General features: G+C 37.4%; 1 protein-coding gene and 1 pseudogene across 3 annotated transcripts; both read right to left on the bottom strand.

Annotated features, from left to right (window-relative positions):
• Positions 1 to 6,126: 6,126 nt before the first annotated feature.
• Positions 6,127 to 8,833, bottom strand: LOC148875653 (G-type lectin S-receptor-like serine/threonine-protein kinase At2g19130 pseudogene; annotated as a pseudogene). Its single transcript, XR_016105235.1, has one exon. The product of XR_016105235.1 is annotated as a G-type lectin S-receptor-like serine/threonine-protein kinase At2g19130 pseudogene (transcript).
• Positions 8,834 to 17,364: 8,531 nt separating this feature from the next.
• On the bottom strand, positions 17,365 to 23,182 carry LOC148875652 (DNA repair metallo-beta-lactamase family protein). Of its 2 annotated transcripts, XM_088981916.1 has the most exons (4): positions 22,564 to 23,182; positions 22,061 to 22,269; positions 20,101 to 20,208; positions 17,365 to 18,150 (listed from the first exon to the last, which is right to left on the bottom strand). In XM_088981916.1, exons 1-4 carry the CDS (start codon positions 22,853 to 22,855, stop codon positions 17,434 to 17,436), a joined length of 1,326 nt encoding a protein of 441 aa, XP_088838042.1. In that variant the 5' UTR covers positions 22,856 to 23,182; the 3' UTR covers positions 17,365 to 17,433. The 2 variants fall into 2 exon arrangements, with proteins under 2 accessions (XP_088838042.1, XP_088838048.1); XM_088981922.1 differs by lacking the exon at positions 20,101 to 20,208 and having other exon boundaries at positions 22,564 to 23,055.
• Positions 23,183 to 26,144: the final 2,962 nt, after the last annotated feature.

Genomic DNA, 26,144 nt, shown 5'->3' with positions numbered 1-26,144 from the left:
ATTACTGAGTTCCTGAAAGCTAACATTTAGCTTGTTCATATTGTAATTCATTATGAACTGATTGAAGGAAAGCAGAAAAGAGTTTAGGATAGCATCAGCTTTGGTGACATGATCTAGCCCAGATTCAAGAGCCTCTAGTTCATTGATGCATCCCATCATCTTAAGACAATGGTCATGAACTAGTTGGTTCTTGGACATTTTTGCGGTCATAAACAGCTTTAGGACCTTTTGACGAGTGGAACAATTATGCTCTTCATACATTGTCCTTAGACTATCCAATATATCCTTGGACACTTCGATATGATCAAACTGTTACTGTATTTGATTGTCTAAGGAGGATATGATATAGCATTGGGCAAGAGAGTTTTTCTCTTCCCATTCTTGATATTCCCTCCTGTGGGCCTCAAAAGCCTTATCACCCAAACGATCTGGAACAGGGTTCTTAGCAACTTTGTCTTATTTTTTGGACATCAGAACCAACGTAAGGTTACAAAACCAGTCAGTGTAATTTGGGCCCTTAAGCTTATTATCGTCCAACGGTTTGGTGAATTGTTCGTTTGCCATTTTTTGATAAAAAGGCAAAACAAATATTAGTCCATAACCCGATTTAATTCATGTTATCTACATAGATATGACTTTTAATCTATGTTCTATTTCCATTTGTTCATCTCTGAGATTTCCCTCCTATCGCAGTGATGGAGACTACAAACTATGTTTCTAGAAATGTGGGAAACCACATAGGTTGCATGGAGCCAACTATTTCAGCTACATAACCCCACCACCTTCTATGAAAGATCACATCCACTCATCTCATGAGCTTTCCCTTTTGAATCTGTTAGACAAGGTTCATTGCCATTTTAGGTTAAACCTTTCTGCCCAGTGAGTGCTTACCCAACATATTCGTGAACGCCAAGGTACCGCAAGAGAGTCTTCCATTATAGGATAGGCCCCTCCTACATCAGTTTATGACGCCCCTATCATCTTATGAAATAATCTAACAGATCTAGCAGCAAATGGATAGTCTAATTTTATGATGCATCTCCTCATTATTGAAGGATCCGTCTTCATGGTAATGATGAAAGGCTTTAGAGAGTTCATCATATGAATCTCCCTATCACATGCACTCATATTTTGGTGGAGGGAATGAAGTATTACGCCCTAGTTTTATTTAGGTCAAACCAAAGTGGCTCCACTGACTTTCTCAAAGACAAATTCAAATGGGCCCTAAATGGCTATGGTTCCTTATGGTTCCTTTTTGGGATGAATCTAATGTGGGGCCCACCAAATGGGGAGATCATCCAATAATCTTATAGACACCATGGCAATGATGTGCATTCAACCATGGTGTGCAAAAGAATCACTATTAAATTAACCATGGGCTATGTACTTATGGTCCATGTACGTAGCACATCATAGATTCATACATCACATGTATGAAACAAATTGATTCAATCAATTAAAATATTTGTAAAACCCTTAATTAATTAGACTAAATCAATATTAGCCTAACAGAGCTCATAATGTTATGATATAATATTATCTAGGTACATGGGTTGTACTACAAAAGGCAGTTTGGCCCATGTAGCTAAATTAGGGTTGATTAAGCTTTATCATGTTAATATTATGCTTTTATAGAGGTGGACCAAATTAAAGCTTGAAGTGGGCCATCAACCCTCTCGCCTAAATAGAATTAGGGTTAGAAAAACCAACCCCATCGAACCAACAATTCGGTCCAACCAGTTTGGACCAAATTTGGTACAAATCGACCTAAGTTTTGGTGTCCAGTTCAAGATTTAATTCAAGAATAATGAACTGAAAATGAAATAAATCAAGATAATCATATTATTAAGAAACTAAAATTAGAGGGTTGCACTATGATTCTCTTGGATATCCTACAAACCTGCAAAGAGCAATTAATCATAGATTGTAGAATTGGTATCTACAAAATCACAAATCACAGAACTCTCTTCTTCGAAAATTTCTTCTCCTCTGTTGCACGCTCCAGCAATCTCCAGATGGAAATAAAATAGAAAAACCTAATTTTTCTATTATTACATCACATTGAATTCCTATACAATTTGTCTAAAAAAACATTATTTACAGACCAAAATTGAATAGAAAAGAAATCGCAAATTGTGCCAATCTTAGTATTAAAAAATTCAATCTCCATCACATGTGTAGCCCAAAAATTCAAGAAACATTCACAGAACAATTATATAAATATTAGATAATAATAATAAAGATTTATTTTCCATATCATCTGTCCATAATCTGGGAACCAATTCCCAGAAAAAGTGCTAACTACACAAATCAGGTAGAATGCTTTCTGCCTATTTGTGCAGATTCAGATTTGTTCTAATTTGGTTCAAGACATGAACCTGGTTCTGATACCATCGAAGGGATGGGAGATCCATCATATGGAATGGTCGTACTTTGCAAGAAGGTTGGGCAAAATTTTAATAATTTCTTTACTCCCATCTGAGAATCCTATTCCCAATTTAGAAAACTATATTTTCAAGGTTTGTTCTTGTAACCAAACCGGACCAAATCTGAAACCAAAATAAGGGAGGGATATACTTGATAGGGAATCCATGCAAGAATGCTCCTCCCAACCTAAGTGTTCATGCTCAAAGAGTGTATCAAATCCTCCCTCCACTGAAGATGACACAACTTAGGATGAGGCAGGATCAACAGGTAATTCTTCACCAAGAACTGGTGATTCTTCAGCAAGAATCAAATGGGACAATGAGCACAACTTCTAAATTGTTTCTTCTGGCAAGAAACAATGTCAAGATCGAATCTTAATCCAATCCAAGAACTGGAGATTGAACAGGGTAGGGCGGCAAGAGTAGGGAGAAATGAAGTAAAAGGCAAGATCAGTCTAACTGAGTTGTCTTCTCTCTGTGTTGAGTGAGTGTGTCTTCAAGGTTCGCCCAGCTCTCTTATTTATAGCCTTAAAGAGACAATTTCCTAATGTCATTAGGAGTTTCCTAATCCAAATCTTTTATTTGGATCTTGACTTTTTAAGTGATAAGGATAATCTCTTATCTTATCTGCAGATAAAGATCAACCTTCCTAATCAAATTAAGAGTTCCTTTGATCCAAATCTTTATTTGGATTTGGACTCTTTAAGTGGATAAGGACAATCCCTTATCTTATCTGCTGATCCAAATCCTAGATCTACTCTTATTTAATTAATCTTTTTAACCCAATTCGAGATGGGCTTTTAGGCCCATTAATCTTTCAGGCTCACTTCCACTTTATTGTTGGCTAGCTTGGCTCTCTTGGTATGGTGTGGGGCCCTATCATTGATCTACACACCAGTCACATGGGTTTAGCCAAGCCTCTGTTACAAGGCCTTGACAAATTCACTATTAAATATAGTAAACCCCTGAATCCATCACTATGGGCTCTTAATGGGCCCAACATTTAGACTAAATGGTCATTGGGTTCAGCCATCCTATGAAGGCCCAAGGACTGTGGGCAGATGCAAGATTATCCCATTAGGTATAATCCTCAATGGTTTTACACTTTACCTCTCATCCCATAATGATCAAACACTGTCCGATAAGAGAGGACATCTCCCTCGGCTGCAAGGTGCAGCGTTGCACTCTCTACTCACATGAATCCTGGGAATTAAAACATTTTGCAAACATTTTGAAACCATAATATATATAAGTATATTTCTATATAAATATATTTTGCAAAAACAAATTTCAATGATTGAAATCAACCGCTGGCAGTTCATGTTTCCATCAGAGAGAGTGCATCATTGATCATTCACTTTGTCTGATAAAAGGGTTGATCCTATCACTATGATCACCCACTCGGATGAATTTTTGGACTATCCCAACATATCCAGGTTCTGACCCCCTCTAAGGATCTCACTGATTGACATATCAAAGACAGTCCAATTCGACACCCAGTGCAGTATCATAATCGAGTCTAGGGGTCAGGTGTAACATTCTAGTTTTGCCCATTTATCTCCAAGGTCCAGGGCAATACTGGAATTTTGGTCATGTTTAGGGTTTCAAGAAAACCCACACTACATGTACCTCGGGTCTCAACTTGGCAGTTGAGACAAGCCACCCCAACCAATTTGGTGGTACATCAGTGTTAGCCTTGGCAAGATAAATTTTCCCAAATCTATTCAATGACTATGAAAATTCTAAACTAATACGAGTCTCTTATGTGTCCAATTTAAGGGTATTACACAGAAACACACTATAATAACATGAATCAAATATGTACTTTATTCATTTACAATAAATGTCATAATGTACATCATGCTGATTGGAACTAAGGGCATACACTATCTAACATTAACACCTTATTAGAACTGCTATTAGCCTATTAGAGCTTTGGTTGCTTGGTGTAAGTGAACAATAATGTAGATTGTAGGAGAATCTTGTTTGTGTGGAGATGAATATGGAAATTTTGTTGGGACTTGGGACAACTGCTTGCAGTGGTGGTACAATTCTCCACATTAAACTCAAGAAGAACCTTTCCATTGATGGACAGAGTAGGTTGTTGCAGACTTTCTAAAGTGGTTAGACCAAAAGTAGAAGGGAAAATTCCCAATCAGTACCTTGCACTTTGGCTCAAGTGACAATTTGGTCTCCGAACTTTATAATGCAACAATTCAGCATCCAAACTTTCAAAATGTGACAATCCAGTACTTGTCATTAACCAGTCCGTTACTCAATCGTTAAGTGACATTTGAAAAGTAAAAAATGCCCTTTGAATGCCATCAAATTCTCTTTATCAACCATCCAAACATTGACAAAAAAAAGTGAAAAGTCCCAAACCCTAGCCTCTTCTATTCAAAAAGTTAGTGGCTGTTTAGAAGAATATAAAATTTGGGACTATTTATTTTATTGTCAATGTTTGGATGGTTGATAAAGAGAATTAGATGGCATTTGAATGGCATTTTTTACTTTTCAAGTGTCACTTAATGGCTGATTAACGGACTAATTAATGGTAGGTACTGGATTGTCGCATTTTAAAGTTTGAAGACCAAATTGTCACTCAAGCCAAAATACAAGGTAATGATCGAATTTTCCCAAAGGAGGAAATGTATTGCAAAACATAGAAAATTGCTTGAAAATCTTTGTAGGCTATTAACTATTGATATAGCCATCTAGCTGAGATCTATAATAAATGGTGTCATGTTAGTAGGCACGCCTCTCCCTTCTCCGGTTTCTCCTTTCTAACTTCATTTTTCTTATTTTCTCCTTAATTATTTCTGAAAATGAACAAATCACATCAGCCACGTGTAGTATGTATCTTTTAAGTTAAAAAGAGTGCATTTATTCTTCCAAATTTTTAGAAATCCAATCTACTTCAACTCCTACTTGATTGGATTCCGGATCTCCTGCCCACAATACAAGAACTCTACTCACGTCTACCCACGGCATACTACACCCGTGCATTGAGAATTTCCCCTTGCATAATACTATTGTCTACCCACTACACACTATCCCTATGTAAGAGGATGAGATGTCCTCCATTTGTGGCTGGGATGTTTTGTGGATAGATGTAAGTAGAGTTTTTGTGTGCAGGAGATCCATACTAGATTGATTGTATATTCAAATATTACCTCCCCTTATCCTACAACCTCTCATACTCCCTAAATAGTTTGAAATTATTAAAATTATTATTGATAAAAAGAATAATTAAATTTAAAATAAGGTGAACTTAATATTATTTTTCTTAATTAATTGATTAAAATTAATTAAGTTAGTTCTATTTAACTAACACTTAATTTTACTTAATTAAATTAGTTAATTAGTTGAGTAAACATCACAGACTTCCACGTTTGTATTTTTAAAAATATCAAAGTAAAAAGTACATAAAATACTTTTACTTGGTATTTTTGCTTTGAAAACTGTGGGAGTGAAAAAATTTGAAAAATATGCTTTCCAAAACAAAGTATCATTTTTTGTTTGGCAAAAGCACATTTGTTTGTTCTTTAGGTGACTGTTTCCAATGGTTTCGTGGTTTGAGATTGGCAACGGCGGTTCAACTCTAATAGCGGCAAGCAAAGGTAGGGCTGAGAGTTTTATTGAAGGGTGGTCACACGTAATCTGCCATTTGCACAAAACAAAAGCACTATTTCAACAAATGTACACAGTATGAAAAGCCGACTTTGTGCTTCAAGTGTTTCTCACATGGTTTTCAAAACCAAACTGGACCGGACAGTTGGATCAGAAAAACTGGGAACCAATCAGGTGGCTGGTTCCGTTTTACCCCAGAGCCATTATTTTGCCAAAAAACCGTTGATATGGTCAGCAAACCGTTGACCTAGCGGTGGAACCGTACAAAATAGATGTAATGTCAAGCAAACTATGTAATAAACTGGGAAGACGACTCCCCATATACCTCATAATGCACTTGATTCTCCACAAGAGTCTGTAGATACCGTGGTACTGGAGGCATGCTCACTTCTAAGAGTCCCTCCAACATCTGAACAATCTGTCCCATTGATGGTCTTTCGCATTCATCATCTTGAATGCACCAACATGCAACTCTACAAGCTCTACTGAGCTCTTCCGTGTCAACATTACCCTCCAACCTGTAATCTAATAGATCAATCACTTCTTCACCCCTGTTAATTTTGGTTGCAACCTGTGTAGGAAAGAACTCACTACCCATTCCATCTTCAGCTTTCCCTAGGTTTCTCCTGCCTGAGATTATCTCAAAGAGCATCATCCCATAGCTGTAGACATCAGCTTTTGGTGTGATAGCTTGGCCCGAAATCCATTCTGGTGCAAGATAGCCTCTGGTCCCTCTAATCGTTGTAAGAACACGGCTGAAATCTCGACTGAGAAGCTTGGCCAGGCCAAAATCTGCCACTTTGGGATAGAATTCAGCATCCAATAGTACATTTTCCGGCTTGATGTCACAGTGTATGATGCATCCCCTACATTTCTCATGGAGGTACTCCAATCCTCTTGCTGTCCCCAGTGCAATTCTGTATCTCGTCTTCCAGTCTAAAATCTTGGAATCCTTCTGGAATAGATGAGTTTCTAGAGAACCGTTGGGTGCATAATCATAAACCAGCAGCCTGTTAGTACCTTCAGAGCAAAACCCACGAAGTCGAATCAAATTAACATGCTGGACTGAACCGATCGTGCTCACTTCTGTTCGGAATTGCTTTTCTCCTTGTCTGATCCCTTCAAGTTTCTTAACAGCAATTGCACTCGAGTCAGGCAGTGTTCCTCTGAAAACACTACCAAAACCTCCTCTTCCCAACGGTTCAGAAAAGTTCTTGGTCGCAGTCTGTAGTTCTCTATACCGAAATGTCACCAGCGTGCCCTGTGTCACGTTCAAAGAACTTGGGAACAATCTCCTCCGGAACCTTCGTATTAACAAGGAAGTTATACATAGGAGTGCTAAAGTTGCTGCAACTATACCCATAATAACTATAAAAACTGATTTTTTCTTCTTAGTTTCAGAACTAGGCAGCTCAGAGGCCGAAAGTCGGAGATAAACATTTACTCCATGGGTTTCACCATCCAAGAGTTGGTTCAAATTCCATAGGCCTCCAATCCATATGGAACATCCACTGCTGTAGTAGGAATAAGCAGAACAAGAACAATTGCTCAAGCAAGCTGATTCACAATCTTCAGCACTGGCCACTGACAACTTCTCTGAATTTGTCGGGAAATGCATATCTCTCATCATCAAGAATCCATCTTCCTCTGTGTTGACAGAATTATTACTTTCACATAGCAGAGGGGTTTTCCTCATGCAACCGCCGGACCAATCACTCAAATTCCAGTCCATGGGACGCCTTGGTTCGAAACCTTGCAAGCAGTCGCAGAAGGCCAAGCTTCTAGGATTGCAGCTACCAAAAGGCCCACAAAGTGAGTAAGCATCGCACCGATCATTTGGACGAGACCAGAGCAATAGCCATTGCTGGCTGGTATTCACCCAAGTATATTGCCTAATTTGCCCTGATAAATCTATCACAAACCTTGAAAGAACAGAAGGATCCTTGACTGTATAAGTGAAATAGTTCTCTTTTGCATCGGACACATAGCTGAAACTATAGAAATAGCTCGAAGTCATTTCAGGGATTGAGGTAAAAATCCGCCCAGTCCATAGACCACTACTCCAGTATCTATATGATTCTTTTGAAACTAAGTAATACTGGCTACTTCCATTTTCGTCTATCTCAAGAGAAAAGATTCCAGGAGAAGGATCTTCCACGCTTTTCCAAGAAACAAGGCGTTGGACTTCCCTAGTGATTTTATTCATGCCCAACCTTCCCCCAGGCAGCCATGTATCCGTCGGATGTTCAAAGCTCTGCCATTCACGAGACAAAGTTGAAGCCCGTCTCAAGACAAGATTTCCGGTGTCAAGGAGAACTGCTACAGAAGAATTTAGGCTGCTAGCGCTTGAGCTCAACTTTGTTGACCAGATTGGGATTTTGGAGTTGTCGAGAAGGACTAGATTCCCATCTTCAGAGAGCTTAAATTCTGAGGAAGGACTGGGTAGGGGATTATCTCTGTTGGCCACCCAAACAACGGTTTGAGATGGGATTTGTTTGTACCAGATACCAATGTAGTAGTTTCGAGACTTACCTGGAGTGAAGAAACCCAATTCAAAGATACCACCTTTAGAGATTATGGTCTGGTTTCCTGTGAGAGATTGGCCGGGAATGATTCTGTCCACCGCAATGGAGTGATAGGCTTTGAGAGAGAACAAAAAGAAGAAAGAAACTAGGGCAGTGATGGATGACTTGGTGGTTATTCCCATCTCTGCAAAAAACATTCTCCCAAATGTGAAATTGTGAACCTCCAACCTCCTTTCAGAGAAAACAAGTATAGCTGAACCAGCTCAAGGTCACAAAACAACATATGGTTCGATAGTATTCTTTTTAAGTCAACAAAGATAATCCAGTGCTCAAACAAGGTATCAGCCCACATTAGCCGCTCATTTCAATATCATGTAATCAATAAAAGATGGAGAAATTCCCGCTCTGAGAGGGTAACTGTAACAGTCAACTTTTTTTTAGTTAATTACTTCAACTACTCTTGAAGTATTGACAATTACTTAAAACTACCCCTAAAGTTTCAAACCTTATTTAAAAACAAGTGTTTATTCTAATAAGCACTTACTAGCAGAAAGGGCCCGTGCTGAGCACGGGCAAATAGGAAGGTAAGGAAATAATTTCAAATAATTCTTTATTGAATAATTGGGAGATTAAAAATGAAGGAAAAAATTAATATAATTTTCAATTAAAAATCGAACTTTAGCAATTTACACCTCATTCTTTGAAATAAATAACTCAATTTATTCATACTTGTTAAAGAATGGATACAAGAAAGAGCCCTTTAAAGTTTAAAATACCAATAAAGTTGGAGATGGCTCAATAATAAGACCATTCAACATGTTAAATGTGCAAACATTTTTTTTTTTACAATTAAAAAAAAAAAAAAAACTAAAAGCATAAGCATAGATGGTTATTAATTATTGGCCAATTCAGGATGACAAAACTTGTTTGTCTAATATGGTTTCAGGGTTCAACCTTGTGATACTTTTGGCAACACCAATTGGATACAATTTTTATGGAAAATTGAGAAGTGAGAACTGTGAGCCTTGATCATTTGATCGTTATTTTTACGCTAAAATTAAATTGATCAACCAAAATAGAGTATGGACAGCTATTTCAAGCAGAAAGAATGATAAACGAAAATAAAACGATGTCATACCTTCAACAATGAGTGTGCACTTCATGTGTATTCTCTTATAGCTTATTATGAAATTAGAGAAATTAAATTACACTCAGCAAAATCATAAGCCTAGGAATGGCTTAAATCAACCTAAAAATTGGACAACTGGCAACTAAGAAATAATAACAATGACTCCAAATAAGAGATGCAAACAACTAAATGAAAATCAAAGTAAAATTAAATTTTGGGTTTGGTAGAAAAAAAAAGGAGAGAGAGAAACAGAGAAAAATGACTTGCAAAAATTTCCCATTTTTCTCATCTACAAATTCTCTCTCTTCTTCCCTCCTCTCACTCTATCCACATTGTCTAAGCCCATTTACCCTCTGCATATTTTTAGGAATTTGTTGTTCTTATATACTAACAGATAGAGCCCAGTAATTGTTTAACCCGGTCCATCGCTAACCCGAGATGGAGAGGGGAGTTGGGGCATCCTCGAGCATTGATAAAAAATTCTAGCTGTCCTAGAGTGGGCCTTTACAACAACCTCATACAAAATGCCATTTCATTTCTGTCGTCACATTGGAATCGATTCACCACCACAAATACCTCCACCTTGTATTGAGTTAGGTCGTCCCTCGGAGAGAGAGAGCTTCTATTCATCAAGCTTTTTCCCTAATTTTCCTTGATTTATATAGTTTATACTTAAATTCAACTGACACCCAAATGTAGGGTATATTAACTGATCTTCTCTCCATTATCACTTTAATTTATTAGGACAATAAATGATAAAAAACTAAAGTTTGTTTTATCTTAGTTGTAAATTTTGATGTTCCCATAATTTAAAAGTTTCAAAGAAAATATAAAAATCAAACCTATGCCAAAAATAATATCTATATAGTTTACTGTTATTAGAGAGTAAAACTATTTTGTAAAACATATTAGTTAATTACGGTACGATAATGGAGGCACCTTCCAAGTAAAAAGATGAAAATGCCGATACCCCTATTATTATATTATAGCTTATTTTGCAATTGGGATATGCTCCTAACACATTGTGTCTAGAATGGCAATGGGGCGGGTTAGGGTGGGGATCATATTCCCCATTTTTTACCCTAATTCTTAAACTAACCTCCATCCCATCCCCAATTCTCGTCGAGAATAAAATTTGTCCTCTATCTCCGATCCCCAATGGGGACGGGTTCTTCATAGGGACTCGAATCCCCGAATTTTTTTAGATAACAATATTTTTTTTGAAAAATAAATTTACTTAAAATAAATAAAAAATTAAATTATAAATAATGTTTTGAATATGTTTTGATATATAGAAATAATATAATAGTATGTATTTAATATAAATAACATTTAATATATATGTTAAATATATATTAACATCCCACCTAACCCAGATCGGGGATTCCTATTAATTTCCATCCCCGTTCTGCCAAAACAATCCTTATACCCGATCCTATCGGGTCGGAGAAGTTGAGTTCCCGTCGAGGATAGGAAAATTTGCCATCCCTAAACGTGCCTCACACCAACCTCACAGGTACGTCCCACCTTGTATTGGAACATCTCCTATGAATAATAACACTTATGTTTGGAAGGTGTTCCCAATGTAAGGTGAAATGTGCCAATGAGATCGATGTGAGAAGAGTTGTGTGAGGAGCATATCTGGTCTCCTTATTTTGAGCTATCCCTACTTACCTTCCCTCTCTCACCTATTGCAGGTCGGTATTTCTTTGGAGATTTTACTTGAAGGAGATCCCATTGCAAATGGGTCTCACTCTCTTGTCACATGTAGTATAAGTGTAGGTGTTTAGAGTGAGAGAGAGAGAGAGAGAGAGAGAGAGAGAGAGCTGACATGAGAGGTAGTGTATTAATATAGCACCATAGATAAACTAATGTCCAATGCTTTCCTACAACTTAATTGCATTACAACTTCATTTAGGTTTTTTATTAAATATTAATTATTATTATTATTATAAAGTAGAAAACTTAATTTAAAACTTTCAAAAGTTTTAGTAATTATTGTTTAGGGTTTAGGTAATTTCAAAAGTTTTAAGTAAGTTACCATAGTTTAAATAGCTAATATTTAAATAGCTACCATAGTTTTAGCAATTAAGTTAATAAGTCTAAATAATTAGTTATTCAAATTAAAGCAATTCATTCAAACCAACTAACTTAATATAGAGATTTTAATTAAGGAATCATTACTTTTAAATACTATTACTTTACTAATAAATTATCATTTTTTTTCAAATAATATTTTAAAACTGACATGACAGGCCAAGATAAGCCAGAAAGGAAATAAGCATTTATTGAATAAGCGTTTAAAAAAGGATTTTTAAAAAATGTTTATTCTTAGAATAAACACTTATTTCAGGCTTATTTCTTAAATACAAATAAGTACTTATTGGTATAATTCCGGCTCAAAATAAGTACTTATTCTTCCAAACTTAGCCTTAAAGTAGAACACATTACCTGTGACCCAAGTCGCATAATAACTCAACGACCCCAAATTGATTTTTGAATACATCAATGTTTGGTGAAAAAGACATAAATATCACTGGGGTGCCTCGTTAAAACACTAGCATGTTAAAAAATCACTAGGGTCGTTGAATTGTTCTGCAACCTGGTCTTAAGTAATGTTTTCTCAGCTTAGAGTTTTCTTGAACATTTGAAGATTCACTTTCCATTATGCCTTGCCGTTGCCGTTAAATAAGAGAAAATGACTCTTTTGCCCTCAATTATTCTTCAAGTTTTCGCCTAATTATATCGTTTGGATTCACAAGGATTTTCTCTTCAAATCCATCCATATGTTACTTATATTAGAAAAAAACCTTATAAGTAATATTATACGTTACTTATATTAGCAAAAACCTTTAACTGGAAATGATTTTTGAACTATTTTTCTTCTCCCCATTGTTGTCATTACAGTCATATCCTGGTAGTCTTCATCCTTTCTAACTGCTTTCCATCCAACCACTACTAACGCCACTACTTGAACTGATGTAGAGTTTTCCTATTCTTATTCTACTACTGTTTCTATCTATTTTTTTAACTATCAAATAAAATAAAAAGGGAATTGTCTAAAACCACCCACCATCACTTTTATGAATTCTCTTAAACTCACCACAACTTTTCAAAACATCCAAAACTCACATTGTCAAATGAGTTTTATTTTCCAAAACTCACTCTCCGTTAGTGCACCGTAGTGTTTCTTAACATAAATGGCCATGTCAGCATAAATAACACTTTCCAAGGTTAGGGTTAGACTGAAATTCTCTCATTCTCTCTCTTCTCTACCTCTCTCGCTTAGATCTGGCCATTGCACGATCTTCTTTCGCTCATATCTTGAAGGTAATCATTGCATCACCCTCTCTCTCGCTCAGATCTGGCAGCCCCACCACCTTCTCTCACTCAAATATTGAACGTAATCATTGCATCACCTTGTTTCTCGCTCAGATCTGGCCGCCACACCACCTTCTCTCGCTCAGATCTTGAAGGTAGTCATTGCATTGCTTAGATTTGGCCGCCGCACCACCTTCTCTCACTCAGATCTTGAATGTAATCACTACATCACTCTCTCTCTCGCTCAGATATGGTTGTCACACCACATTCTCTCGCTCAAATCTTGAAGGTAGTCACTACATCGCCTTCTTTCTTACTCAAATCTTGAAGAAGATAATCTACTAGTTTGAAGATTTGAAAGAAGATGATCATAAATTTCAAAGATTTTTGATGTTTTGAAACATTTGTAACGTAATCTTTTGAATATGGAATGTAAATCCCCATCGAGGGTTCTACAAATTTATGCAAAAAAAATATTTTTGTAATTGTTTATCTAATTGTCTGAAAAGTTTTTTGAAATTTTGTTGCAACAATCTTCAGATTCAATGTTTAATTTTTGAAAAATTGTATCATTTTATTAGTTTGTTTATAATTTTTAATTTTTTTTCTAAAATATATAATTAAAAAAATCTTTTTCTTTAATTTTTGCTTTTTAGTTGATATTTTTAAATGTTTATCATTTTATGTATATTTGCAATTTTTGTTTTTATCCAATCTTTATATTTTTCAAGTTTATTTTGTCCTTTTTAGTTTTCAATTTTCTTGTTTTTTTTTTTTGCATTTTTAGTGTTTTGTTATAATTTCCAATGTTTTTTTACTAACTTATTTTTTTTTACATTTTTCTATTTTCTACAATCTATAAATTTTTCTGTATTTTTTGTTATTTATTTGCAATTTCTGTGTTTTTCTACAATTTTTATTTTCTAATTTTGTTTTCAACATCTATAGTTTTTTATTTTATTTTGTAACTTCTGTGCTTTTATGTATTTTATATTTGAAAATATTTTTTGAACATTTTCCTTTTTTTCATGTTTTTGTAGTTAAAATATTAAAATATATAGGTATATATTTTATATTTTTCTATGAAGGGTAAAATGGTAATGTGTTAGCTCCCATTAGTCTGTTTAACGTCAAGTTAGTAACATGGTGAGTTTTGGACGTTTTGAAAAGTTGTGATGAGTTTAAGAGAATTCATAAAAAGTGATGGTGGGTTCTAGACAATTTCACATAAAGATGTAAAAATATATATATAATGATGAGAGTGACATAGAGATGAATAGAATGCTGTATTTTATAGTATCTTCTAGAATTAGATAGATATGAAAGCTAATTTTGAAACATTTCAGATAAATGAAGTTTCGAGAAATTCTGAAAATGGGGAAATTAGCAAACAAAACTTTTGTTGTTTAATAGAGGTTATTGCAAATGTGTACAATTCTTGTTTATATGGTAAATAATGCATTATTAAACCATGAAATTGACAGAATTTCAGAAGAAAAAAAAAGAGCTTTTATATTACTAAGTGAAATCTAATAGTGACTCACTCTGATTGTTTCTCCAAATCCCAATTAACAGATATAATAGAGGGTGGACCAAAAGTCAGATTTGGAAAAAAAAATCTCAAAAAACTAGTTTCAAAATTGCGGTTTGGACTCACAAAGTGACAATCAACCTCTATGTGTTTTGTTCTTCATGAAAAATTGGGTTAGAGGAGATGTTAATTGCAGCTTGGTTGTCACAATATAGCTTCATCGGAGCGGTAATCGACTACCCCAACTCTTGTAGGAGATTTCTCGGCCATACTAGTTCACAAGTTGTATCAAGTAAAGATATAGCACTGACCACCTTAATCCATACACGAAGGATTGGATAATTAACGGATGGATAGTATGTGCCATGTTTCTAAAAGTTTAGGGGTAGTTTAAGTAGGATTTTAAATTTTAGGGGTATTGTCAGATAGTTTAGGGGTGATGATGCGCGATCTGGCGCTTTTTTGGTGTGGACACTTTGATGCTTAAGTCAATGAAGAGTCTTGAGAGAGATAAAAAGTTAGAGAGTTGTGAATGTTAAATCGCGCATACTTCATGAGGGTGGAGGTGAGGTCCTTATATAGGCAACCTGCCAAGAGCCTCACAAAACACGTTTGAAATTTTCGGCCCATCCGGTTCGAAGGTGGTTCCACACCTGGAGGTGGACTCCGTGTAGGCAGGTAATGTCTATCTAATCCCGTCCGAAATGGTGGAGGGGTGATAGCCAATTCTTCCAGCGTGGCATCATGACCCCAGGGAATTCGAAGGTGAATGACCACTTAAGGGGGGAGAATGCTCGGCACGTTAAGCAGATCACTAATCGGGGTTAGGGCAGTTTGGTGGAAGCAAGTCACTTCTTACACTAACCTGAGGTCCTGTCTAGCTGTTCGCAATTCAGCCTACCGAAGTTGTGAAGTGTCCAAAATGGTCTACTTATGTGGTGCTGAGGTGTCACCCAGCTATTCTGTAGTGTCACTTCATGACTAAATTACCCCTCATCAAAGATATGGTGTCACAAGTAAGGAATTGGAATTTGGAACTTTGAGGTTTTAAATTGTTGTGAGTGTATGATAAAATTAAAATTTATGGGGTTGGTTTTAGTTAGATTTCCCCTAATTTTGTTTCTTTCCTTGTGAGCAAAGGATATTATGTTCTCTATCTTCCATTAGACCTCAACAAATGCTTTGCATGCACCGGCAAATTTGCATACCATAAGTGAAAATAAACAAGTTAGGTGGTGTTTGGTTTCATTGCCATATCTTCGTTGTTTGGATTTTCTCAGAAAATGGCAATACAATAGTCTACTGTTTTCTCAAAAAATAACAATGCTTGGATGTATTTGGCTTCATTGCTATTTTCTAATAAAACAGTGCCATATCAACAACCATGTATTGCTAATTCGCAATGTTTGGAAAAACGGAGAAAGCAAATAAAAAGTCAAAAATGTCATTTCCACAAATGACCCGATTTTTTAATGATGCATTTTTGCCATTGTGGGAGAAAACAGTCAGCCAAACAATGATTCAGCCGTTGAGGATGAATTGCCAATGTGACTCCGACGTGGTAAGTTTCAAAGCATTGATACAGGGTGACACGCCAATAGGGCATATCGGCCTGTATTGGTACTCTGTTTTTTTTTTGTTCTTTTTTTTATTTTTTTCAAACCTGGTTCAGAGGGGCCGGTTTAAGGCCGGTTTATCCTTGAATCACTTGCCAATCCAAAACACCCCCTATAAGGGCGTATCGGGAAGGCTCCGATACGATATGTATTGGCCGATACAGGCCAATATGTATCAATACTTTGAACCTTGCGATGTGGCACTGTTTTCTCAGAAAACAGTAATGAAACCAAATGCCTCAGTGCAAATTTATTTGCACTAGTATAAATGCATGGGAGTGAAAATGTAATAAATGCAAATTCTTGTTTAAAAAATGACCCGAAAGCAAAAACGTTCTGACCACCAGTTTCCGGGTCGACAGTTCGACCACCCGGGTCAACAAGTCATTGACTGATTCAATAATTTTTTTTCCAAAGACCGGGTTTGGAGTAAAATGGAACCGATTGCTTAAATGGTTCCCAGGCCAAACGGTCTGACCGTCCGAATCAATAGCGGTTCAAAAACCATTGATTTATTCTACTTCATGTCTTAATTTACTTCACTTGTAATGCAATCAAACAAGATAAACTAAAATTTAAAACAAAAAATTGGTCAGAATTTACACTCAAATCATTAACACAGCCATGGTTTTACATAGGTGTAAATTTATTTGCAGTGCAACCAAACGCAGCCTTAGAAAGATGGATGGTGACAACCAACACAATTCCTGCCTTCTCCACGTACATAGGTTACTGGGAAGGTCACGGTGTCACGCTTTGACTCATCCCCAATTGGAAGAACAGTGAGGATTCACTGCAAACGCCAAAATCATATGGTTAACAATCAACTCAAATCAATTTGAATCAAAATGAGCTCATTGCCAACAAGATTCAAAATACAGCAATTGGGGTGTATCGGCCTGAATCAAGCTTCCCTTGTTTTTTCAAACTGGTTTAGGGGGTCAGTTTAAAGCCTATGTACCCCCTGAACCAGGTCAGACCCCAAAGCACTCACTGTAGGGGCAATCAGGAGGTCATCGATATGATGTATATCAGCCGATACAGCCCAATACATTTTGATATTTTGAACTTTGATTGCCAAATGCCAGTGCACATCAACTACACGCGGGTCCCATGCACCTTTAATTTCAATGGTATTTTATTTTTTGCAACAATTCAAGGCTTCAAATGCAACCAGTAAGAATACGAGTTGAATGCATACAACACTACTTTACTTTCTATATTCATGGTACATGATTGTAGCATTTAAATCTGATCAATCAATATTATCCATTTCTACAATCTTCGCGCCACATCTTACTCGTCTAAGCACACTTATCCTGCTCCTGTACACACGTAAATTACCCACCTTCAGGGTCCTATCTCTTTTTGGTTTTGTCTCTCTGTACTCACTGCATCCAATGGCAGATTTGGTTTGGACAGTTCTGGCATTTTCTTCGTCTTCTTTTTGAACTTTTTTGCCCAACTGCTCAGGCAATTGACTTACTCCACAGAGGTGGAAAAAATGGTAAAGTGGATTGGTGTAACTAAATGATGAAGAAACTATTCCTCTTATTTTGGAAGGCTGGACAAGCTTAATAAACTCCTCTATCTCACCAAAGCAAGAGTGATCAGAGTATGGAACTGAATATGCATAAGGATGATATCTTCGGGCAGAGCTTGACTTTGAGTTCAACTGGCATCTATCAACATGAAGCCCATCACTTGTACTCCCTTTGCTTCCAGCACTATGGCAAATTGTGAAAGAAGAAGCAGGACAATCAACATTTTCTTCAAGGTATCTCCACACCCATGGAAGACCAGAGGGCATGATGCCAATAGTTGAGCGCATTGAATTTAGTCCCTCAAGAGTATCAATGCTAAAGCTGTAACGAGGTACAGCACGCACCCTAGTAAGAGAAGTATCGGTTGTGAAGATGTCATATAAGCCAAGAAGGTGCATCGTTTGCAGGCGTTCTGGCCACACCCAGATCTTTAAAGAGCAATTATAACAGATATGAAGTGAAAATTCAGCATTTACAGCATCAGAATAACAATAGCATATTCAAAAACAACTATAGCAGCAAAAAAGAAATATCCATCATAGAAAAGGTTCAAGCCATTAAAGAAAAAAAAAAAAAAGAGATAAGACAAGCTTCCATTGGTAAACCCCTTAAAAGCAAGTCACCAACATTAAGATGTTATTTATCTATTCATGATTAATACTGAAATTTGATCTTACATTGATAATAGCTGCAAATTTGGCATTTAAAAATAAATAGAAGCCGCAAATTTTAGTCATACTTTAGAAATACTTCTTCTTAACCTTCTTTATTGGAGATATTAATATTAAATTATGAATTTAAGAAACATAGATGCATGATAATGTGTCACAGAAATCTGACACCATGAAACTTTAGGGCATTACCCAATATTGATCCCAGCTATCTGGGGTTTGGGGAGGGGTAGACTGGATATGGTCTTAACCTTGGGCTTTTTTTTTTCTTTTTGTTGCACAAAGTGGCTACTCTCAATGATTGTTCACATTCAATAGCACTCAGCCATTAATTTAGTAAGTAAAGGGCAGCCCAGTGCACGAGGCTCCCACCAATGCTGGGTCTGGGGAGGGACAGATGCACGAGGATTTGAACCCTGGTCACACAAGTCGCAATGTTGCAACCCAACCATTGTGCCAAGGCCAACCTTCTTTGTAAGAAGCATTATTCAAATATGTAAAGGAAAAAGATCAAGGCACTCTACACTCTTTGAACATCATTATTAGTAGTTAAAACGACTCTTGTTGAAACCAGGCTTGGATCTGCTACCCACAATCTCTTCCTACATCCCTACCCACAGCACATTACAGCTAATGCATTGGGAATACCCCTCGTCATTCGTGGGGAGATGTTCCCAGTACACAGCAGTGGTGTTCTGTGGGTAGGGACGTGGCGACACTTGCTGGGTAGCAGATCTGGAGTGGTTGAAACCAAGGTTTTTAAAACCGGACTGGACAAGGAACTGTTCTGGGGTCTGGTTCCTGGGTCGAATGGTCCAACCATTTGGACTGAACGGACAGCTCACATTGAAATAAAAAAAATAAAAAAAGGCCAAAAACCGTTGTCTGGGTCGATGGTTCGACTGCCCAGGTCAGCGGTTTGCTGACCAAATCAATGGTTTTTGACCAAAAAAGCAGTTTTGGGGTGAAATGGAACAAGTCAGGTGATCGGTTCCCGGTTTTCCGGTCTGGTTTTGAAAACACTTATGGTTATTGCAGGTTCTATTAAACAATAACAAGCATCAGATTTTATGTTAATAGCATAAATAACAGCCATTAGAAACCACTATCCCTGAAATAGCAGTCACTATCACTATTAAAGCTCTATAGTGTAATCTTGTTATTTCTTCTCAAATAGAACAAATAAAATGCCAATATTTAACTAAAACTAGAAAATAACAGAATTTGATAAAGGTAAAGTTGACAACAATTAAGTCATCATATCAGCACTTTTGAACCATGATAAAGTATCCAAGGGCATCCACCATCAAGTGATACCACAGGTTAACATCTCTATCTTTGTAAAAAATGCTACTTTATTGGAATATTGTACCTCAGTAATAGGACCTATAATCAGCCTCAGCATATCCTAGTAACTGTCAAGGTTAACAGTCCCAAACAAACAGTTTTAGCCTGGGGAGGACGGTGCACATTGTCTTCTAGTGAACTCCATCAAGATTTTTTTTTTCTCTTCCTCTAACCATCAAAAGTAATAAAAAAAAAAAGTGGGTGGTCAATAAATGTCAACATTTTCAGCATAGAATCTCCACTAGAAGCATGATGGGAATCATTCTTCTGCATGTGCACCATGTGCTAGACTATGAGGTCTACAGGGCATTTATAATCACCACTGTCTTTTTCATAAAGTGGTAAGGCAAAGTAGAAAACCTTTGTTTTTAGAGTCCGTGAGATGTGAAGTAGTAGATCTTCTTTTCCCAGGGTGTCAATTCCAATGATTATATCATGTTCAGGGTGAGACTCAATAATGTCAACAACCTGTTAATCAGCCACCAAGGAGGAAAACCAGTTATGCAGGAGCTCACTTCTTTACTACCATGTTCTTCAAGACATAGAAGTGGAACAAGCAACAAGCCAACAATTTCATATTTCCAAAAACACTTTGGCAGTAGCAACTTGAAAGAAACTTTTGCAGATGTCCCTAATGCTAGTGCTTTTTTTCAATAGAAAATCACCAGTGCTAGTGTTTAAAGTTATAGCCATATGAGAAGCTAAATTGACTGACCAATTTCTGTAAGCATAGTTGTCAAGGCGCCTAAGCAATTCTGGGCAGCACTGGGGTGCCTAGTTGCCTAGGCAATAAAAAAAATTAAAGAACTAACTTTTGGCTAGATTTTTTTTTGGTAAAAAACTTTTGGCTAGTTCAGTAGTACCACTCAGCATGCATATTAATTAAAAAATAGCAATTCTCTTTGTGAAGAACATCAAATTTCCTCTCAAAATGTGGAAAGTAAAATAGAAAAAGAAAGGATGGAGATGCTGTTTTGTTTAATTGGAGAGAGAGAGAGAGAGAGAGAGAGAGAATAGGGGGGAAAATCTCTATACTTCTGTTCTTTCTTTCTTTCTTTTCTCTCCTCAAAACCCTTTGATATTTTAAATTTCAATAATAGTAAAACACTAAAACAAAGTAATAATATATATAGAATGTATTAACACACATTAATAAGATGCAGCAATATAAATGATATTATAATAAGGTCACCTAGGTGATACATTGACAACTATGTCTATTAGTTTCTCAAATCTATAACTTGTTATATCTTCTCAAGCGCACTACTATTTACTTTCTTTAAGAATCACCTGAGCCTTCAGATGACTAAAAACAGTTTTTATTTCTTGCTGAAAATTTCATTCATCTTCACATAACTTCAACTGTGAATGTTAGCATTGATACAAAATGCAGAACATGCATACAGGCAACACCTTGACAACTATGTCTGTAGTTTTCTCAAATCTATAACTTGTTATATCTTCTCAAGCACACTACTATTTACTTTCTTTAAGAATCACCTGAACCTTCAGATGACTAAAAATAGTTTTATTTCTTGCTGAAATTTCCATTCATCTTCATATAACTTCAACTGTGAGCATTGATACAAAAGCAGAACATGCATATATCTTCTCTTTTATGATCCCAAAATTATGAACCACTTCTAGCTAAGAAACATAACCCAATTTTGTCCTGGCCATCCAAGGCCTTGGGAGGGTTGGACTGAATACAGACCTGACCTTTTGCATTTTTTGCACAAAGTGTCCACTCTCATACCCAAACCCATATTCTCATGCCTTCAGCTTGACATTTTACCATTACACCAATCAATGGCCCCTAATGAATCACTTTATCTGAAGAGGAATATGAAAAACACATTGAAGTAATTACTGATATGTTTAGGGGGAAAAATTAGTTAACGACTTTAGAACACTATTAACAACGTTCTTTGTCCACTCTTCTTTCTCCAACCATTAACATTATGGAAATACCAATATCGTCTTAATGCTTAATGTTAGCTTATTATACAATCTTCTTGTGCAAGGAAACTTGACCTCGAGCTAGTTTATTAATGTGTGGTTAACTAGTCTTGGCCAATAGAGCAACTTGCAAAGCGTCATTAGTCATTATTCAATGTTGATCCCGGGTCCTGGCATCTTGGGATGGATAGACTGGACACAGACCTAACCTTCAGCATTTTCTTGCGCAAAGTGGTCACTCTCAGACCTAACCGATCAACTTGTGCAGTAAATAATGAACTAAATTAATCATACAATTTTTATCACTATTTTATTAATTAGAAGCAATCAGAAGCCTGAAGGAATAGAAATTAAAGTGAACCTGCTGAGCAGCAACTTCTCGAGGGGGGAAGGAATAAAATGGATTACAATATGTGTTGTCTATGTAAAGAAGGTCCACTTTGTCATTCCCAAGAGCATTGAGGAGCTTGTCCTTCCCTAGCTTAGCCCTTTCACTGGTTGCTTCCCAACGGAAATCACCTGTATATAGCACACAGCCGAATTCACCTTGGAACAAATACATTGAAGCCCCTGCCAAAAACAAACAAATGAAATACATAAGCATGACAGCAGACCATTAATAACTGCCCAATAGGAATATAATGATATTGCAGCTTTAATATCCGTCTCAGATTTTTTTTTAGCATTAAACTAAAATTTCCAACGTGGTCTACCGTTATGTTCAGTTCCAAAAGAAAGAAAAGAAAAGGTCGTGAGCCAGAAAGAATATAAACTTGAAAAACAATTCATTTTTCGATATTTAAATGCAACAAATGACGAATAAGCAAAGCTAAAAGCTCTTATTCTAAATAAACTTCTTATTACCAGGGCAATGATGAGCATCAATGGCTGTGACCTGAACCGTAGTCTTCGATCCAGTGGTAGGAGAGACCAAAGAAAGCAAATGGGATGAACCGATTTCCAAAACCCTAAGCAATGAGAAGTCGAACTCGGGAAATTTAACGGGAAAAAGCTTAGCTGTAACGGGAGAACAGAAGAGTGGGCCTTTGCTCCACTGGGAAGATAAGCCCTTGGTGTGATCTGAATGGAGATGAGTCAGGAAATAGGCCTGACTCCTTTCACTCCACTGATCCACGCTTATCATCCCTCGCTCCATTGATTTTAGGTTCTTCTCCTTTTTGCCCTATAATTGGCTTTCCGTCGACTGCGATGTAACAACGGATGTCTTCGTCTCTATCTTTTGGCGGTAGCAAAATCGATTTGAACAAGGAAGTTGAGTTTCACGTTTCACAAGCCCGCTTCTTCTTCTACGGTTCTACTCATTTCCTGCCCACACCCTACCCACTAGACCACACTGCAGCCGCACATTACATTTCCGAGATTATATGCGCGCCCCATAGCGCCCCACATGCACATCTCAACGTTTGAGTGTGGCCATCTTACATACTCTTGTTATTTTTATAACGCATTAAAATTTCACCCATTTTTGCATTGATAGCAGCATAGTTTTTATATTGTACACACGGGGTTCTCAATCGTCGGCCTGAACCTGAACTCCTATGGGAGACTTGTTCTTTCTTCTTGGCGACTTGCTTCACCTGCTACGGGGTGATTGACTTCTCTTTGGTGACTTATTCCTTTGTTGTTGTTTAATGCTTCGTGCTTATTCTTTTACTCGTTTTTTCTTCCCGAACAGTTTTAATCGGAATCCCAGCACCTTTTCTTTCTTTGTAAACTTATCTGCTTCGGCAAGGAACTTTTCCATAGAAGTTGGAGGATTCTGCTCGATCTCCCAACGTAAGTCTGGATGGTGGATGTTGTTCACTACCACGATGAGCTGTACCACTGGGTCGTGGTTGGGGATTTGGAGACGTTCCAGGTTAAATCTTTTGATGTACTTGCAGAATGCCTCATTTGACCCCTACATGACGTTTAGTAGATAGGTTGCAGATTTGGATCACCTTTTTCTGGTGGTAAAGTGAGTGATGAACAGGTTGGTGAACTAGTCCCAGATTTTTATGGAGTCGATAGCTAATCCCTAGTATCACATCCAAGTTGTGCATCAGAGAGTTTTCGGGAAAGCCATGCATACGCTCGCATCGTTGGCCCTGTGTAGTTGCATTAAGGCCTAGAAATTGTCAACATGATCCTTGAGGTTTGTCGTCCCATCGTAAGATTCGAGGTTGGGGGCCCTAAAGTCTTTAGGCCTTGGAGCTATGAGTATCTGGCAATCAGCAGTGGGGTGCAAGATATTTTCCATGCAGATGAGTTGCCTACTTAGTTGGCTTCCTTGTTCTCATTTTTTCTATCCATTTTGCTCACAAACGGGGTGAGCTGACTCTTTTTTGATGCACGGTGAGTATATCTGCAGTGTCTCCTTCGGGACCCTTCGAATGAATTGGCAGCTTTAGTTCCGATGGGCGTTGTAGCTCGGCTTTGTCCTTTCATCGGGGGATGGTTCAGGTTTTGGTCAAGAACCTGGTTAAGGACTTGACCAGGAATTTGATTAAGAGCTAGGTTAGGGTTTAGCTCAATATTCTGATGTTGTTGTTGCTACCGCTATTGTGTTCGTTGGTGTTGTTACTGAGTTTGTTGTTATTGTTGCCCCCTATCAAGGTGGAGAACTTATCTTCCCAGGCCCTCATTTTGGAGTTCATCCCCTGGACACATTGTACTAACTCAAGGACCTGGCACACGTCAATTCTAGTAGGAGCCGGGGAGGGGTCGACTGTAGGAAGAGGCGCATTCACTTGAGATGGTGAAAAGGCCGGTTTTAGGGTAGGAGGGATGCCTAGGAGAGTCAATGGCACATTGATTTGTCTAATTATCACTGAGCATCTGGAATCAGTCCAAGCTGGTCCTATCCCCAATTGACCTGATTGTTGTTATTGGTGTTGGTTGGTTGCTTGCTTGAAGAAGCCATTGATGCTGTTATGAGAAGTGTTGGGAGGTGAGAACTTAGTTTTTCATAGCGTTCCCACAGACGACGCCAATTGATGGTGCACGATCTGGCTACTCTCACTTGGTAGGTGACTTGGACGCTGAGTTGGAAGTTTCCCTTGTTGGTGGTTGAGCTAAATCTAGTCGAGCTAGGTAGTTCTGCAAGAGAAAGATGTTAGAGTGCTTGGGATGTTTTTACCCAGGGTGGGCACTTTGATGCTTAAGTTAGCGAAGAGTTCTTTAGAATGCTAAGAAAATTAGAGAGTACAAGAGCTTAATTGCATGTACATTCTTTGAGGAGGATGGTGCCTTTATATAGGCTTGAGGGATTAGAGACCTTTTGTAATGGGTCCTATATTCCCAAAGATTCGTTTCCACTAAGTTGGGAGAGAGTATTTACGTTGATTATGTAATCTACGTAGAGGGTTGAGGTACGTCTGATTTTCTCTAATGCGCGTGATGCGGGTAGGCTGCCCTAACGATCGAACATTGATACTTTGGAGGACTCAGTCTGGTAATAGATCTATATAACAAGTCAGTGAGCACGCCTTATAGGTTGCTAATCTTACCCTTTTTAGCTCGGCCGGTCCTTGAGGGAGGTCGCTCCTCGTTCGGGGGTCCTTTAAGTCGGCCAAGCTGAGGTACCTTAGGTCGGCCCTAGGTGAGGTGTTACTAGTCAACTTGCTGAGGTGATATGCTTACCCAACGCCGAAGTATCACTTGAAAGCCACGTGTCCTGATATAATTCAGAGGACCAAATTACCCATTATCACTTATTAAATACTTTTTCATAACAAAGTTACCTCTAACCCAATCTTGGCTCCACACTAGGCCCAATATAATCATAAAAGTGTTAACTCATCAAACTTGGTTTTCTTGTAATTATTGTTTAAATACTTTTTCATAACAAAGTTACCTCTAACCCAATCTTGGATCCACACTAGGCCCAATATAATCATAAAAGTGGTAATTGATCAACTTGGTTTCCTTGTATCTATTGTGACTTACCGAGTTTTGATTAATAGATCTCCTGTAAGGGTAGTTAAGTCTTGTAGAGGGTTCTGTTAGGGTGAGTGACCCTCTCTCCCCATACTTTCTTCTCATAGTCTCAGAGGCTTTGTCTACATCCCCCAAGAGGTATAGAAAATTTTGGGCATTAATTGAATAGGGGTTGTCGGCTATTGCATCTTTTCGTTATAGGCGATAGTTACATCTTTTTGAAGGGGAATAAATTCTATCTTAAAGATATTTGCGTTGGCTTTGGGTCAAAAGGTTAGTCTCTCTAAATCATAGATCTCCTTTAGTGCTAATACCATCCCAAGTTACGAAGGTTAATGTCAGTTTTTTAAGATTAAAAGGGTTGACTTTTAGGTGTCTACCTTGGGCTGCCTCTGGATGTGGAAGATTAAGAAGAGCCTCTTTCAATCATGTAGTGGAAAGGGTCTCTCAGAGGGCTAGTGGTCGAAAGGAGTACTTGTCTACTACACGCAATGAGGTCTTAATTA

The sequence above is a fragment of the Nelumbo lutea genome, chromosome 1 (assembly GCF_056320005.1).
Source record: "Nelumbo lutea isolate HS-2025 chromosome 1, American lotus-T2T, whole genome shotgun sequence".
Lineage (NCBI taxonomy): Eukaryota > Viridiplantae > Streptophyta > Magnoliopsida > Proteales > Nelumbonaceae > Nelumbo > Nelumbo lutea.
Note: the sequence above shows the minus strand (reverse complement) of the source record. Positions and strands in the feature narration are given on the sequence as shown.